Below are 14,304 nucleotides of genomic sequence, written 5' to 3'. Positions count from 1 at the left end.
GGGTGGGGGGGGTGGGGGGATGGTTCATAATACCATTCATCATAGTCACTGAGTAGGAAAGCATTCCTTTCAGAAGTTGTCCCCATGGAGAGGCCCAATAAGGAAAATCACCTGATAGATTGTGACTGAATAAGGTAATCTGGACCAATGGCCCACTGCACCTCCTGGCAGGTTGATCTTCTGTGATTCCGGAAGAAGGGAGGAGTTCTTTCTCCTCCTGCTTTCCACAGTGTGAATGTACAAAAAGGAATTTGCAGAAGGTTCCGACACACTTTAGATTCGTGCTGATCCACTAATGTTACACAGCCCAAATAAAGCATGGAGCACTCGTAGCGGTCCAGCTCGTTGACTCTCTCCCCCAGCACAGCACCCCTGCCGGACCTCAGGACATCCTGCCAGGTCTCGAGAGCACATTTCTCCTCCTCCTACCTACCACTCAGCACCCTCCTGCATACTCTTTTCTTCCCATCTCCCCACTTCTCGGTCTTTATCCATTTCTAGCCCTTCGAAGTTTCCTCTTGCCTCTGTTTCCTGAGCTGGAGTCTCCCGTTAGTCTTAGAAATGTTTAAGTCTCCAACCCAGCTATTCTCTGTTCCTTGGTTTCACTGCTAGGCAGGAGGGGAGAGGAGGGAGACCCCAAGGTGGTCTGGGCACCAGGTGGCAGCCAGCTTATTTTTCTTTCCAGAGAATCTGGATACCTAAAAGGCACAAGCTATCTTGCCCAGCCCAGGCTGACATACATTTTAGCCTCCTCTGCTCACAGTCTCTCATTTTCAACTTGAATTTCGTGTATAGGCCTACTCAGTGGCCCTTTCCTGATTCCTGGGCATTACAGTTATAGAACTGTCCAAATCATTACTCTACTCCCCCCTCCCTTTTCCTTTTAAATTTCTCATATCTTCTTGACTTATTCAAGCTTCTTACCAGCAAGTTGGTTAGCCTTGCGGGGCCTCACGGGTGTGAATACTCAATGTGAAACTAGCTGCTAATTCCCTTCCTTTTTATTTCTCTTCAAAGGATCAGAGTGAACTATTATTTCTTGGCATCCTAAATCAGGTAAGGTTGACTTTAGAGGCATTTCGACTCTGTGCCCTCTAATCCAACTCTTGCATAGTTGAAAGCATACGGTAGGTGCTCAAGGGGCACTTGATGACCCAGCTTCCTTCCCTCATCCCTGCACCTCACTTTGCAAGTCCCCTGCCCTCTGCATATGTTCTGTTCTTATCTCCTTTCCTTCACAGCCAAAACCGAGAGAGCAGCATTTGCACATTTATTTGTGGGGCTAATGATCAATCATCCTAGTGATGGTGGACTATGAGAGTTTAACAGAAAGTACGGAAAGCAGCAAAGTACCATTGTTGAAAACTTAAGTTCTACTTCTGGTGTCCGTAATCAGCATTTCTATTAGCTTTGATCCTTCTATCTCTCTCCTTGTCTCAAAGAGAACTAAAAAAGAGCCCTTATAAATGGCTTTATCACACGACTCTTCACATCACTAAATTGCTTTGCCGTTTATGTAGAAGCAGGGTGGGAATTCAGAAGCACATTATCCACAAATTTCAGAAGCAGCAAAGGAGGAAAAAAAGCAACAGATGTGCAGTTCCCTGGTAATTCCCCTCTGATGAGGTTAGTCCCTAGCACTCTCCTCACGCTGGTTCTGCCATGTGCCCTCTTCCCTGGGAGCCCCTCTCTCAGGAGAGACGTTGAGCGTTTAAACCTCTGTTAATCTCTGCTGCCCACTGGAAATGGAGTGTTTCTTCAAACCTCAGGATACTGCTTCCTCTTACTTTCCTAACCACCTCTTCCTTCTGAGGACGGTGTTCTCAGAGAAGGTATCCTTTTCAATCTGTCAGTTGAATTTAGCTAACATTCACGGAAAGCCTGCCAAGTGGCAGGCCCTCTGGGTGGTACAAAAATGAAGCAGACACAGTTTCCATTCTGTCCTGTCCTTCAGGGAGTCCCTGTCTAGTAAGATAAATGGATACTTACACGGGACTCTACAAAGTATCTGGCACATAGTAAGCACTCACTAAATATTTGTTGAATGAAAGAGTGGAAGAATGACTACACGGTAAATTCAACAGAGAGCAGACTATGGTAAATGCTGTAGGAGAGAAAAAGACAAAGTATACTGAGAGAATTATGCAAGAGATTGCTCACAGTTAGAGGCACTGGGGAGGGCTTCATAAGGGGAGACAGATAAGAGCAGAGCCCTGCAGAGGGAAGAGTTCTATCGAGCCCAGCGGGGTAAGACAAATTGAGGCTTGCACACCAGGGCTCTCTGGGAATGAGAAACCTTCCCTGGGCCTTTCCTCAACAGCATGGCCACACAGTACTTTCTAAATAAGGGAGGTTCAATGATAGGAACACAGGAATGGTAAAGGCTCTTTCAACAAGATATTAGGGTGAAGAAGGACTCCGTTGCCAGCTCTCCACGAGAGGATTACCTTTCCTGGAAGGACAGAAAATCTGATTTCATATTTGACAAGTTTACAGCCCTCCCGATCCTTATCTTTTGAGGTGTTTAACCTAAACTCGATGAATCATGTTTTCCTCCAGTGTATCTTGGATACTCTAACACTGAATACATTTCTTTCCAAGAGTGAATATGGTACAGTTTGCTGAGGAGAGAAAGCCTTTGTAGATTGCCTTCTCTAAGGAACCATGGAGAGGAAGAACTAGAATTATAATCAGGAATTTCAAAGGGGACCACCATTCTTGAGTCTGACATGAATCATTTATTTTTGAATTCTTGGAAATTTAATATTCAATTAGTATGCAATAATGATAATCATCTGTTATGGATGGAATTGTGTCCCCACAAAAGTCACATATTGAAACCCAACTCCAGTACCTTAGAATGTGACTGTATTAGAGATAGGGTCTTTAAAAAAGTAATTAAGGCTAAATGAGATCATCAGAGCAGGGCCCTATGAGGACACAAGCAGGCAGCCTCCTGTAAGCCAAGGAAAGAGGCACAGGAGACACCAGACATGCCAACATCTTGATCTTGGACTTCCAGCCTCCAGAACTGTGAGAAAATAAATTCCTGTTTTTTAATTCATCCAACTGTGATATTTTGTTGTGGCAGCTCTATACCATTATAGTATATCGAGGGCCTACTATGAGACTGACACCGTGCTAAGTATTTTATCTCACTTAACATTTTTAATGACTATGAGAGATAGTTATTGTTATATTCTTTCTTCAGAAGAGAAAATAAATTCCCAAGGCCGTAGCTCAAGCAAGTGGCAAAACTTGGATTCAAAGTCACATCTGTTTGACTCTAGACATTATATACTTAGCTTACCACTGACCAACATCTATTAAGTACTAGCCATGAAAGAAGTACTAGACTGTAATAATTGCTGATGTTTGAGAATCTTAATCCTTTCCTTAAAGAACTTGTAAATAATGAACCACAGACGTAGAAAGAGAAGTTGATAAATACGTACATACATGCACACATACATATGTACATACTGCATGGACAAAAATGTCTGGAACTAATAATGCCATGGCAATGCCACAGTGAATCTACAGAAAGAGAACATTCAAATGATTATGAAGACAACATGGATTCCTATGTTCATGTAAAGATTATGAACATAGGGGACAAGAGGCAGATTCAGCAGTTTTCTAGTTAGGTGATCTTGGACAAGTTGCTTATGTTCTAAATTGGTACTAATAATAGACAATTACCCATTGGGTCGTTGGAAGATTAAATGAGATACTATAAAGTGCTTCGCATGATGCTTGGTACATAGCACAACTCAATACATGCACCATACTGGAAAAAAAAATTCTTCTAATGCATAGACGACTAGCCAACCTGTCTTAACATGTTGAGTTTTTAATTGTTTAAATGAAAATTGTTAATGTTAATTTTATGAATATTTTCACTAACCCTTATACATGGGTTTCACATTTTATGATTCTATTTCCAAAATATTTTTCCCTATCTGGCACATTCAGTTTAAATCAAACACCAATGTACACCTCCAACAGCACATTCGGGGCAAAATTAACTGTCAGTGTGGATGGACAGTCTGACAGAAAGGCAAGAATTAAAAATAAATTTGTGTGCTCATGACATGTGTACATGGATGTATGTGTGAGCGTATTTTCAGGAACGTCTCCACTCATCTGAGACTAAATCCGGGCACGATTCAAGGGAGGGACTCATAGCCAAGGAATCCCCTATGACCCCTCTGCCTCCCTTGACAGATTGCTTCTTCACCGAAGGCGATTGCTTTATTCAGCCCTAAGAGTAGAAACTTTTGTTATAATGCTTCATGTGCTTTTATGGCACAAACCAATATAAATATTTACAGGATCGATCAGTAGAAATATATAAATTCTTATTTTTCTTGCTGTGTAGAGGAGCCATGAAAAACGTGTGGAAGGTTGAGTCTATTTTTCTCCAAGGAGACAACCAACTACATTGCTCAGGCAGAAGCAGAGAGATGCTTAGTTTCAGAAGTGACAAAGAGGCTCTACTATACTTTTCGATGCACAGGAGTAGAAAGAGTTTCTACTGAATGCATGAATATTGAAATATTTTTTCTCACCAGCTCACTGGAAATTGATGATCGGGTAGCCAACCACATATGTCCTTGATGACAGATTTCACTCCTAACCTTAACTAGCAGGACAAAAAGATGGGCTCAGTGTATGGAACAAGGGGAGAGGGAGTGTGGGATCAGGGAAGTGACATAAATGGAAAACCCAAACAAACCCGTGTCCTCTTCACCCCAGGGTGGCCCACTGTTGTCATTAGCTGCTGATTCTCATCCCAATGTACAGATGTTGCCTTCCCTGGCTCTGCTCCATGGCAGGGTGTGGAACTCCATAACCATGCACTGGGGCACATCATCCCAGCACACACAGGGCAGGGTCAGGTGAACTTTTACTGAAACCATAAAGAGGGCAAGTTGAGCTTCAAGTTCCCTCTGATCACCCAACATTTTCCTTCTCTACCACCTCACAGGCCTCCAGGCTCGATGCCGCCTGCTGTCCCCTGTGCCTTAGGCATCGTGGTACAGTATTAGTGTTTGTTTGCTCCTGTGGATTCTTGTTAGTGGCAATTCTTTTGTAAATCTGCAATTTCAAACTACAGAAATAAGGGAGTATGATGTTCCTTAGTCTTTAGTTGTTCGTTAATAAAGTGTAGAACCAACTCCCCTGGTCCCTGTTACTGGTTCCGTCACCAGGAGCAGACAACCTAGACAGCCTCACCTCTTGCTGATGCAAAAGTTCTCTCGCTGTCTTTCTCCTTTCATCTTTTTCTGTCCAGTTGCCAAAATAGTTGTCTGATTGTTGTCTCATCTCGTAGAGAGTTATTCTCACTTTCTACCCTGCTTTATGAGCCTTTCCTTCTACTAAATTGCATCAAAAGTATTTTCATTTTAATAGGTAAGAATTCTCTGATCTACATTGATGAAGCTCTAATGGTGATATTTCAAGAGAGAGAATTCACCTGGAACTGTCGATCTTTATTTTCTCCAGCCTAACACATAGGCAATTATCCATTCAATTCATGTTGATATCTTATTTGTGCGTTAAGTTGCATTTTTTTCCTTTTCACCGCTCCCATCGAGAGTTGGGAATTTCTGACAGTCTTTCACAAGTTTCTGTTTGTGAAATTAACATCTAAGCCTTCTCATTAAATCTAAACCTTTAGAATAATTACAGCAGGCCAAAGCTAATAGCAGAAAAGTTAAGAGTGTTGGGCGAGGTTGTTTTATTTGTTTCCTGAGATTGTTCTAAATCTAATATAGAGTGGCTGTTGGTTGGAGTAGATGGTATTTAAAGTACAAGAAGTTGTCATTTAAAGTGGTTTCCGGGCCTCCTTTCTCAGGGGGACCAGTATCCTTTCCTCTAGCAAGAGGGCCCCATTTTGGTACCCTGGGCTGTGCAGACTCTCACTTTACTATGCAGTACTCCTCAGTCCCATTCCCTGAGAGCGAAGGCTTTCCCTCTGTGTCTGTCACCACTCTGAGCCTTCTCATGCATTCAAACTGAAGAGCCTGCCCATCCCAGAAAAGGGGAGAGCCGAGAATGGTACCAGGGCTTTGGGATTAAGTTCCTCATCACTAAGGAATTGGGAACACAAGGGGTATGGTGCAGGGAGTTTAGGGGTACTGTTGGAAGGAAGGTGAAGTTCAGTGATGCTCTTGATTTTAATGCCGACATCACTCATCACTTTGATCTTAAATAAAGAAGCCTGGGACATGTGTGTGTGTGTGTGTGTGTGTGTGTGTCTTGGCAACCCTTGAACATTTATATTCACTCGTACAGTCTAAACTTTACTATTTCTGTATATAAATTTAGCCCATGAGCTGCAGAGTTTACATCTCATTGTATGCCTGGCCCCAGGAACACGACTCAGAACTTCACATCACTGCTACACATGGCACCAGATGGCTTCACAGCCCTTCATAGTTTCTGGTGTTGTTTTGCATGAGCTGGTGTAACCTGCAAATGTGCTGGGCCAGCACCCTCTCTGCCAGCTGACAGAGCACTACTGGAGCTTTATTGCTCGCTCTCTCTCTCTCTCTCTCTCTCTCTCTCTCTCTCTCTGTCTCTCCTTGGGATTCTGTATTTTTCTCCACATGCTTTGCATGTGGTGGATAAACCTGTGAGGCACCTAAATATCCCAGTTTTTCCTGTTCAGAAGTTGGCATAGGGAGGCAACATTGTACCGAGATTCATAAGAAGTTGTGTCCTCCTTTCCTGAGCAAAAATAGAAATTACAATTTCACTCTTCACCATTGGAAATGTGACTGTATGTTATCTAAACTACTAGTTATTTCTAGTACTACTAGTCCCTCTAAAGCCTGAATACATGTGTATGTTTTAAGCATTGCTCAGCTGTGTCCCAAATGTCCAGAGAAATCTTCCCAGGATCCTGTCTAGACAGAAGGATCCCTTATCTTGCTGCTCTTCACACCACCATATCACCTTTTTCCTGCTTCCCTTATTTTACCAAGTTACCTTGCCTGCCCAGGGTGGTATTGGAGTCCCATGAGGGCTCTGCTGGCCAGTCTGAACCAACGTCATTGTTTGCCTGAAGTCTGCCTCTGCTCCCTCAGAGGACAAATTGTTTTCAGGATGTTCTTGATTCACTCTGATCAAAACAATGCTGACAACTAGGGCTTATTCCATAGTCAGCGGTGAGTTTTGAAATTTCTCCAAATGGATTTATGTAAGGCCAAAGCATTGTCACCTCAAATGGATCCAGGCTGCTTATCATAAAAAATGGATTGATAGGCTAGCCATTTGGATCTAAATCCCAAACGCTGCCCATACACCCAAGCTACTTTGCATAATGCAGGATTGGAGAAGCCTTTGGCTTGGCAGCACCCACCTTTAGAAACAACAGAGTGGTTAGGAGCCAGTCTCTAGAACGAGACTCCCCAAGTTCAAATGCACCTCTGTGAATCACAACCGTACAAATTTGAACAAATTGCCTATCATCTGTTTCAGTTGCCTCATCTGTACCATGGGACTAAAAACGTTCCCGACCTTTTAGGGTCCTTGTGGAGATCAAATGAGTCAATATGCAGAAAGTGCAAGAACAGTGGCTGGCATGTAGTAAGTGCTATCACAGTGCTGGTGAAACCAAGAACTTTGCAGTCTCTTCCACCTTTCCCCAGCCCAGTCTCCTGTCTTCATTAATTCGAGAATCCTAAGGTCCCTCCTTCTGCTTTTGTCCAGAGGGGTAAGTGAGTGAGTGGGTTGGAGTGGCAACAAGTCAGTTCTCCTTTGAGTTGCTAGAGCTGGACCACCGCCCCCTTTGTTGTTCGTTTTCATTTTCTGAGCATCACAAAATGTAATATTCATATGTCAAAGGATTTAGGATTGTATTTTAACATTTTACAGCCTCTCTGTAAAGCTACCTTTTCAATTTTAGAGGAGGCAGTTTTATGGCTCCCTTTGATAACCACTTAACTGTTAAGACCCAAACAAAGAACAGGAATGGTCAAAGGATATCAGGTACTCCCAGCCAGCAAGAGTCCTACTTCTTGAACATTATTCAAATTAGCTCCCGGGCTCATAATCTGTGTTTTCATTTATTGCTGCAGTAAAGTAAATGGTTATTTTATCCAAATGTTATTTCCTGGCTATTAATTCAGTGGTTATTTGGGATTGTAGTACCCCTCTTTGATTTAAGAATATGGTGCCTTATAAATATTAAAAGTTGAATGCTGACACTTGGAGAAATCGCCTTTGATTTGTTTTGTTAATATCCTATGGCTAGAGTAATTATCACTTTGGAAGACACGGTCCCATTCTCTACTTATCAGAAGAGACGGGGAGCTTGTGTGTCCATGACAAGGGAAATGGCAACAGAAGATTCTTCCCAGAGTTTTTGCAGACTAGACCTTGGTGCTTGCCTCCTCAGGATACACACACTGCTCTTTATTCTTCAGAAACTGCCCTTGAATTGAGGAATGTAGATAAAGACAATCTATACATCTCAAAATAGCTGAAAATGGTCATTTCTGAAGGATTGGGACTTCCTCTGCATCTACGAGTGCCGGCAAAGGTTTACAACAGGGCTCGGGGTAATCTATAGACTGGTATGATTTAAATGTGGATCAATCAACCTATTAGGGGGAAAGAGACAAGGTCAATAAGGATGGGTCTTGGTGAACCAGAGGTCTTCCTACATTTTTCAACCTAATGTTCTTATTTCCTTTCCATTAACATTTCATAATGAAAAAATGCCTATATTCTTTAATTTTTAAGATAATTAAGTGAATTTAGTGCCTTTGAAGGGTGGAGGATTTATAATGGCATCAGGGGATACACTATTAATAATCGTTAAGACAGGGGCCACCTCAAGAGCAGCAAGGCAGTTTCCATCGCTATTTCTGCTCCTTGGCGACAGAGAGTTAGACCTCCGTTGACAATTCAGAAGCAGGCTCTTCTCCTGAGACCAGAAGACTTGTGTCTTTTGGGACAGGGCTTCTACCCTCTTGGGAAGTGGTTTTCCATATTCGAGCTTGAATGTGAACAAATCACAACGAGCACAGATCATTCTTAAGTGCATGGCATTCTCTGTATGCAAAGCCCTGAAATGTGATGGGCTTTTGGAACTTCCCTAAGGGAAAGAAACATGGCATCTGCCTCTGAGATTATTACAGCCTAATAAGCGAGGTTGGGATTGACACAAGTGAACACTTAGGGGCACATAACAAGAGAAAGAGGTCTACATGGTCGCAGCCAGGCCTATGCACAAAGAAATAAAGGAACTAAAGACCAAAGGCTGGCTTACCTCTGAGTTCTCCAAGCTGGTCATTGAAGTCTTCATTTAATAAAGATAAGTAAACTTTGGAGGGAGAAGAAAATGTCAAGTAGAATTATCATTAACATCCTCAAAGAAGTAAGAGAGGGTATATTGCATCCATGAAACAAAATTAGAATGCTATTTAAAAAATTACAAAGGAATATCCAGACAAGAAAAGAAGAGCTCTTAGAAATAAAAACTATGATAATAAATATCAAATATAAGGAGAGAGGATATTTCTCAGAAAATAGAGCAAAAAGAAAAAGAAATGGAATGTAGGAGAAAGAAAAAAGAAAAGAAACCCCATTCTAAAGATCAAATAAAAGCAATTCCAGAAAAATAAAAGAGGGAAAGATTTCATCAAAGAGAGTATTTTTAATTTTTTACTAAAATTAAAGGACATGATTTTCTTGATTAAAGGCTCACAAAGAATCTATGATTATAGGTAAAAATGCACTCACACCTAGGTACATTTTCATGACACTTAAGAACTCTGGAAGCAAAAAAGAAGATCCTACAAAAATGGTCCCGGAGAGGGAGTCATTTTCAAAGAATTAGGACTCCGAAGAGCTTCTGACTATTAGATGTTCAGTAGTTACATCTAAAGCTAAAAGAGCAATGCCTTCCGAATCTAATGGAATTATTTCCAACCTAGAAATCTGTTATCTATACAAATTACCAATCAAATGTGACAATAATATGAAAACAATTCAGACATGCAAGTTTTCGCAAATTTTCCTACCATACACTTTTTCTTGGGAAGCTGTTGGAAGATGTGTCTCACCATAATGAGGAGAGAAACCAGAAAAGGAAAAAGATTTTGGGGAGTAAGAAGGGAGATAGATACAGTGCAAGACAGCTTAATCTTCTTCAGTGTTAGGAAGTTAATAGATAATGCTTAAAGCAGAAAATCATTAAAATATAAAATTGCAAGCATCTAACTTTGCCAAATATAAACAAACAAACAAACAAAAAATGTATCTGGATGGTTTGAAAATGGTTGCTTCTAGGTAAGGGGAAATTTTGGTACCAGAAAAGTTCTGCTACCATGTGTGTGTGTGTATGTGTGTGTCCAGCCTTGTAAATCTAACTTACTCTTAAAACTATGTACATATATAACTTTGATTTTAAAATATTTTTAAGTAAAAAATAAAGTAGTGAAATGCTTAGCATAAGACCAGGAACTCGGAATAAGGACATGCACACAAAGACTTTTTACCACCACCATATTTGAATTTCACAAGCCTTACCTTCTTAATTCTAAGGAGGTAGATTCTACAAACATGTTAATATATTATAATGATTCACTGAAGGGTAAGCTGATTGATTTTTGTTTAATGAACATAAACAATCTACAGAATGTAACTTGTCCTGTGTAATTCATGTACTTGCTCATTGGTCTTCCATGGCGTGAGAGCTAAACAGTGTTCTGATTTTAGCCTAGAGACGTAAATGCCTGTGGAGGAGTGTGGAGGTAGGAAGAAGGTTGATTATATGGTTCCTGGGATGCTTAGAGTGACCAGAGTTGAGTTTCATTGCTCAACCAAAGTAGTCCCAGGGTATAAATTACTCCCTGGGTAATTTACACCCAATGAGTAGCATAGAGTAAGAATACAGAATGGTCCCTGATGATCTGAAAACAGAAATGATTCCTTTACCGAGAGTGGCCCAAAGGATATGGAAAACCCAATGAAATCAGCAAAAAAAAAGAAAAAAAAACAAACACACAAAACAAAAACAAAAACAAAAAACTATTCCCAAAGAGTTTCTTCTTCTCTTAAAGTTTGTATAGGAAAACTGATTGACAGTTGCCTAACATGAGTGTTTTGAAAACACTGAATACAGTCAGCCCTCCATATCCACGAGTTCTACATCTGAGGATTCCAACCAGCAGCAGATCGAAAATATTCGGAAAAAATTTACCTTGTTGCTGATGTGTACTATGTGGTTAGGCCTAAGATGGTTGCATCTGTACTGAACATGTGCAGACCTTTTTCTTGTCATTATTCCCTAAACAATACAGTATGACAACTGTTTACATAGAATTTACAATGTATTACATTACATTACATTACATTATATGTAATCTAGGGATGTTTTAAAGTATACAGGAGGATGTGGATAGTTTATACCCAAGTACTAAGCCATTTTAATATAAGGAACTTGAGCATCCTTGGATTTCAGTATCCACTGTGGTACTGAAACCAATCTCCCGTGGATACGGAGGGACGACTGTATGTATGACCAGTATTGTAATTAAGTTGTGATCTATATAGAGAATGAAGATGACCAATATTGCAAAGTCATTCCTTTAATGAAACATATGCTTATGTTAACCCTACAAATATCTGTTTTATTGAGAAAACATATTTTGTACAAAAGATGCTCTGTCTGATCCTTTCCATCCTTCCCAATATACGAAACGTGTGTAACAAAGAGTACATGCACAGCTACAGGATATAAGAAACATAATATAAATATAAGATATAAGAAACAAGACAAAGTGGTATATTCCCATGTCCTTCTCCTGAATAGCAGCAATTAAAATCCACAGCTGCTGGCTGCCCAGATGTTTCTTGCATTTAGTGCTCTGTAGTATGCACCAGAATATATTATGTGACTGTGGTTTCAGTAAACTAGACAGCATTGTATCCTAATTCAGCAGACTTGATCCAGTGTGTATATTTTTTCTTCAGATTAGTTTCCCTCTCCCTCCCCACCCCCACCACCCTTCATTTGCTTGGGGCATCTGCACCGCAGAAACAAAAGACATTTCCAGCTCAGAGTTTAGCTGTATCAGAGTGTAAGTGTAGGTCAGGTCTGATTTATGTGGCACGTCTGATAAGCAGGAGAGGAGAGTAAGACGAGTGGTTTGAGAAAGCTGGTGAACTTGGCTTGACTTATGCCTTCTGTTTTTATAGGCAGCCAACATCCCTTTGGTGTCAGAACTTGCCATCGATGACATACATTTTGACGACTTTTCTCTTGACGTTGATGCCATGATCACGGCTGCTCTTCGGATGTTCATGGAGCTGGGGATGGTACAGAAATTTAAAATTGACTATGAGGTAAGATGTTATGTCTTGGGTAATTCTGGGAATGCACCTGGGACAACGTGGTAGCCACTCTGAGTTTCAGGTTCTCAAATATAAATTAGGGATGATAATACTTGCCCTGCACACCTCATGAGATTACTGTAAAAATTGCATGAGATGTTCGTGGAAGGACTTTGATTGTTGAGGGTTACTCAGACATAAGGCATCGTTTTGGTAATGGTCCACCAGAGACACATACAACTGCCTGACACGACCTTTCCCTCCCATTTCAGACACTGTGTAGGTGGCTTTTAACTGTGAGGAAAAATTATCGAATGGTTCTGTACCACAACTGGAGACACGCCTTCAACGTGTGCCAACTGATGTTTGCGATGTTAACTGTAAGTGTGTTTGGTGATAGTGAAAGGTCATCTGTCATTTGTGTGGACCTATAGGCCTTTTCCTTCGCGTTTCCATGTCTGTGACAAATTGCCATGTGATTTATTTCACACTGGAATTTACCTACCCTGGTTATGGGAGTATATATTTCACAACAATGTCTGAGCTTTCAAGCTGTACCATCACTGACATCTTGAAGCAGGTGTAGTCTGGAATGATTGCTTGGGCCTCTTTTTCAGTGTTTTATCTTGGGAAACTGGTTTCTTTACAAAAGAAATGCGTGGATTTTCAAAGTAATATTTTTGCAGAAGATATGGGGTGAGTAACAACATAGAGATCACTCGATAAGACTCTCTAGGCTGGTGGAAAGCTAACATAGGGATGTGTGAACATCACCCACAGGGGCGCGGAAATCACATGGCAATTTGTCACAGACATGGAAACGTGAAGACTATTAGGATATTTCACTGTTCTATTCTCATTGGTGATTCTATTTCATTATAGTTATATCATATTCTATTTCCTTGTGTCTATTAATCTGAAAAAAAAAAAAATCACCATATACCAACCAACCACTGGATTCAGCTCAAGTCACAAAGGCAAGAAAACATGGCACATGAACACAGGATTTCCTCTAGATGGCGCTCCAAGGCAAAATTTCCCTGCCAGTTGCCAGGAAAGAAGTGGGGAAAAAAACCTTAACAATCTTCCCTGAAAGTGCTTATTTTCTTCTAAGACAAGAGATACTGAAGCACACATGCCCATGCTCTTTTCTTAAAAGAGACACCAACAAAGTCAGTCTGTACAAAAAAGCCCCTCCTGCCAGATGGGACTTGCATTATGACTGCCTCCTTGCCCACCCAGCTGTTAGCATGAATAATAAGTCACTCTTTCAGAGACCTTACATCTGTGGTTATGTATTTTTCTAAGCCCATTGTCCCTGAGAATGGGAAAATGCATAGTTCAGTGTCATTGCTGAGGAAATTATGAAACCATGTACAACAGGACAAATTATAAATATATGCACCCGCTTCCTAACATTTAATCCCAAATAAAATCATTTCAAACACAGAACATAAACTTATTGATTGGGAATTATGTTTTACAAAAGTATTCAACTTTATGCCTGGGTTAGAAAGTAGTTTTTTGCCTTCAAAAATTAAAAAAAGAGAATGAACTGCTTTGTAGGAGAGGCAATTTTATATAAAATGGTGAAAATGTGGTTCACCAGGAACCCTGTTAATGACTTACTCATTTATTCCATGCCTCTGGCCTGAAAAATCCAGATTTTTTTAAATGAAATCTTCAACACTATTCTTTACTTCTAAAGAGATATTTAGGTAGCTAAAATTTACCAAATATTTTAAATTTCTTGGACAAATAATGCAGTGCCAGTTACTATTTGTGGTTAAAACAAGGGATAAAACCCTGTAGATGAAGAATAATACAAATTCTCTTTGTTTATGGAAGCTCATAAACTAAATATCTCATCAAGCACATACATAATGAAAAATGATAAACACATTTCTTATATGTGCTATGTAGACCAGATAAAGGAAATAACTATGCTTTTGT

The 14,304-nt window shown here is 40.4% G+C and overlaps 1 protein-coding gene across 1 annotated transcript in view; it reads left to right on the top strand.

Moving 5' to 3' along the window:
- Positions 1-14,304, top strand: part of PDE11A (phosphodiesterase 11A) — a 315,606-nt gene that overhangs the window by 217,446 nt on the left and 83,856 nt on the right. The window contains exons 11-12 of the mRNA XM_006921237.1: positions 12,217-12,363; positions 12,624-12,731. Of these exons, the coding sequence (XP_006921299.1) occupies positions 12,217-12,363; positions 12,624-12,731 (255 nt within the window). The remainder of the gene's footprint in view (positions 1-12,216; positions 12,364-12,623; positions 12,732-14,304) is intronic.

This window comes from Pteropus alecto, unplaced genomic scaffold (genome assembly GCF_000325575.1).
Source record: "Pteropus alecto unplaced genomic scaffold, ASM32557v1 scaffold3, whole genome shotgun sequence".
NCBI classification, from domain to species: domain Eukaryota; kingdom Metazoa; phylum Chordata; class Mammalia; order Chiroptera; family Pteropodidae; genus Pteropus; species Pteropus alecto.
Note: the sequence above shows the minus strand (reverse complement) of the source record. Positions and strands in the feature narration are given on the sequence as shown.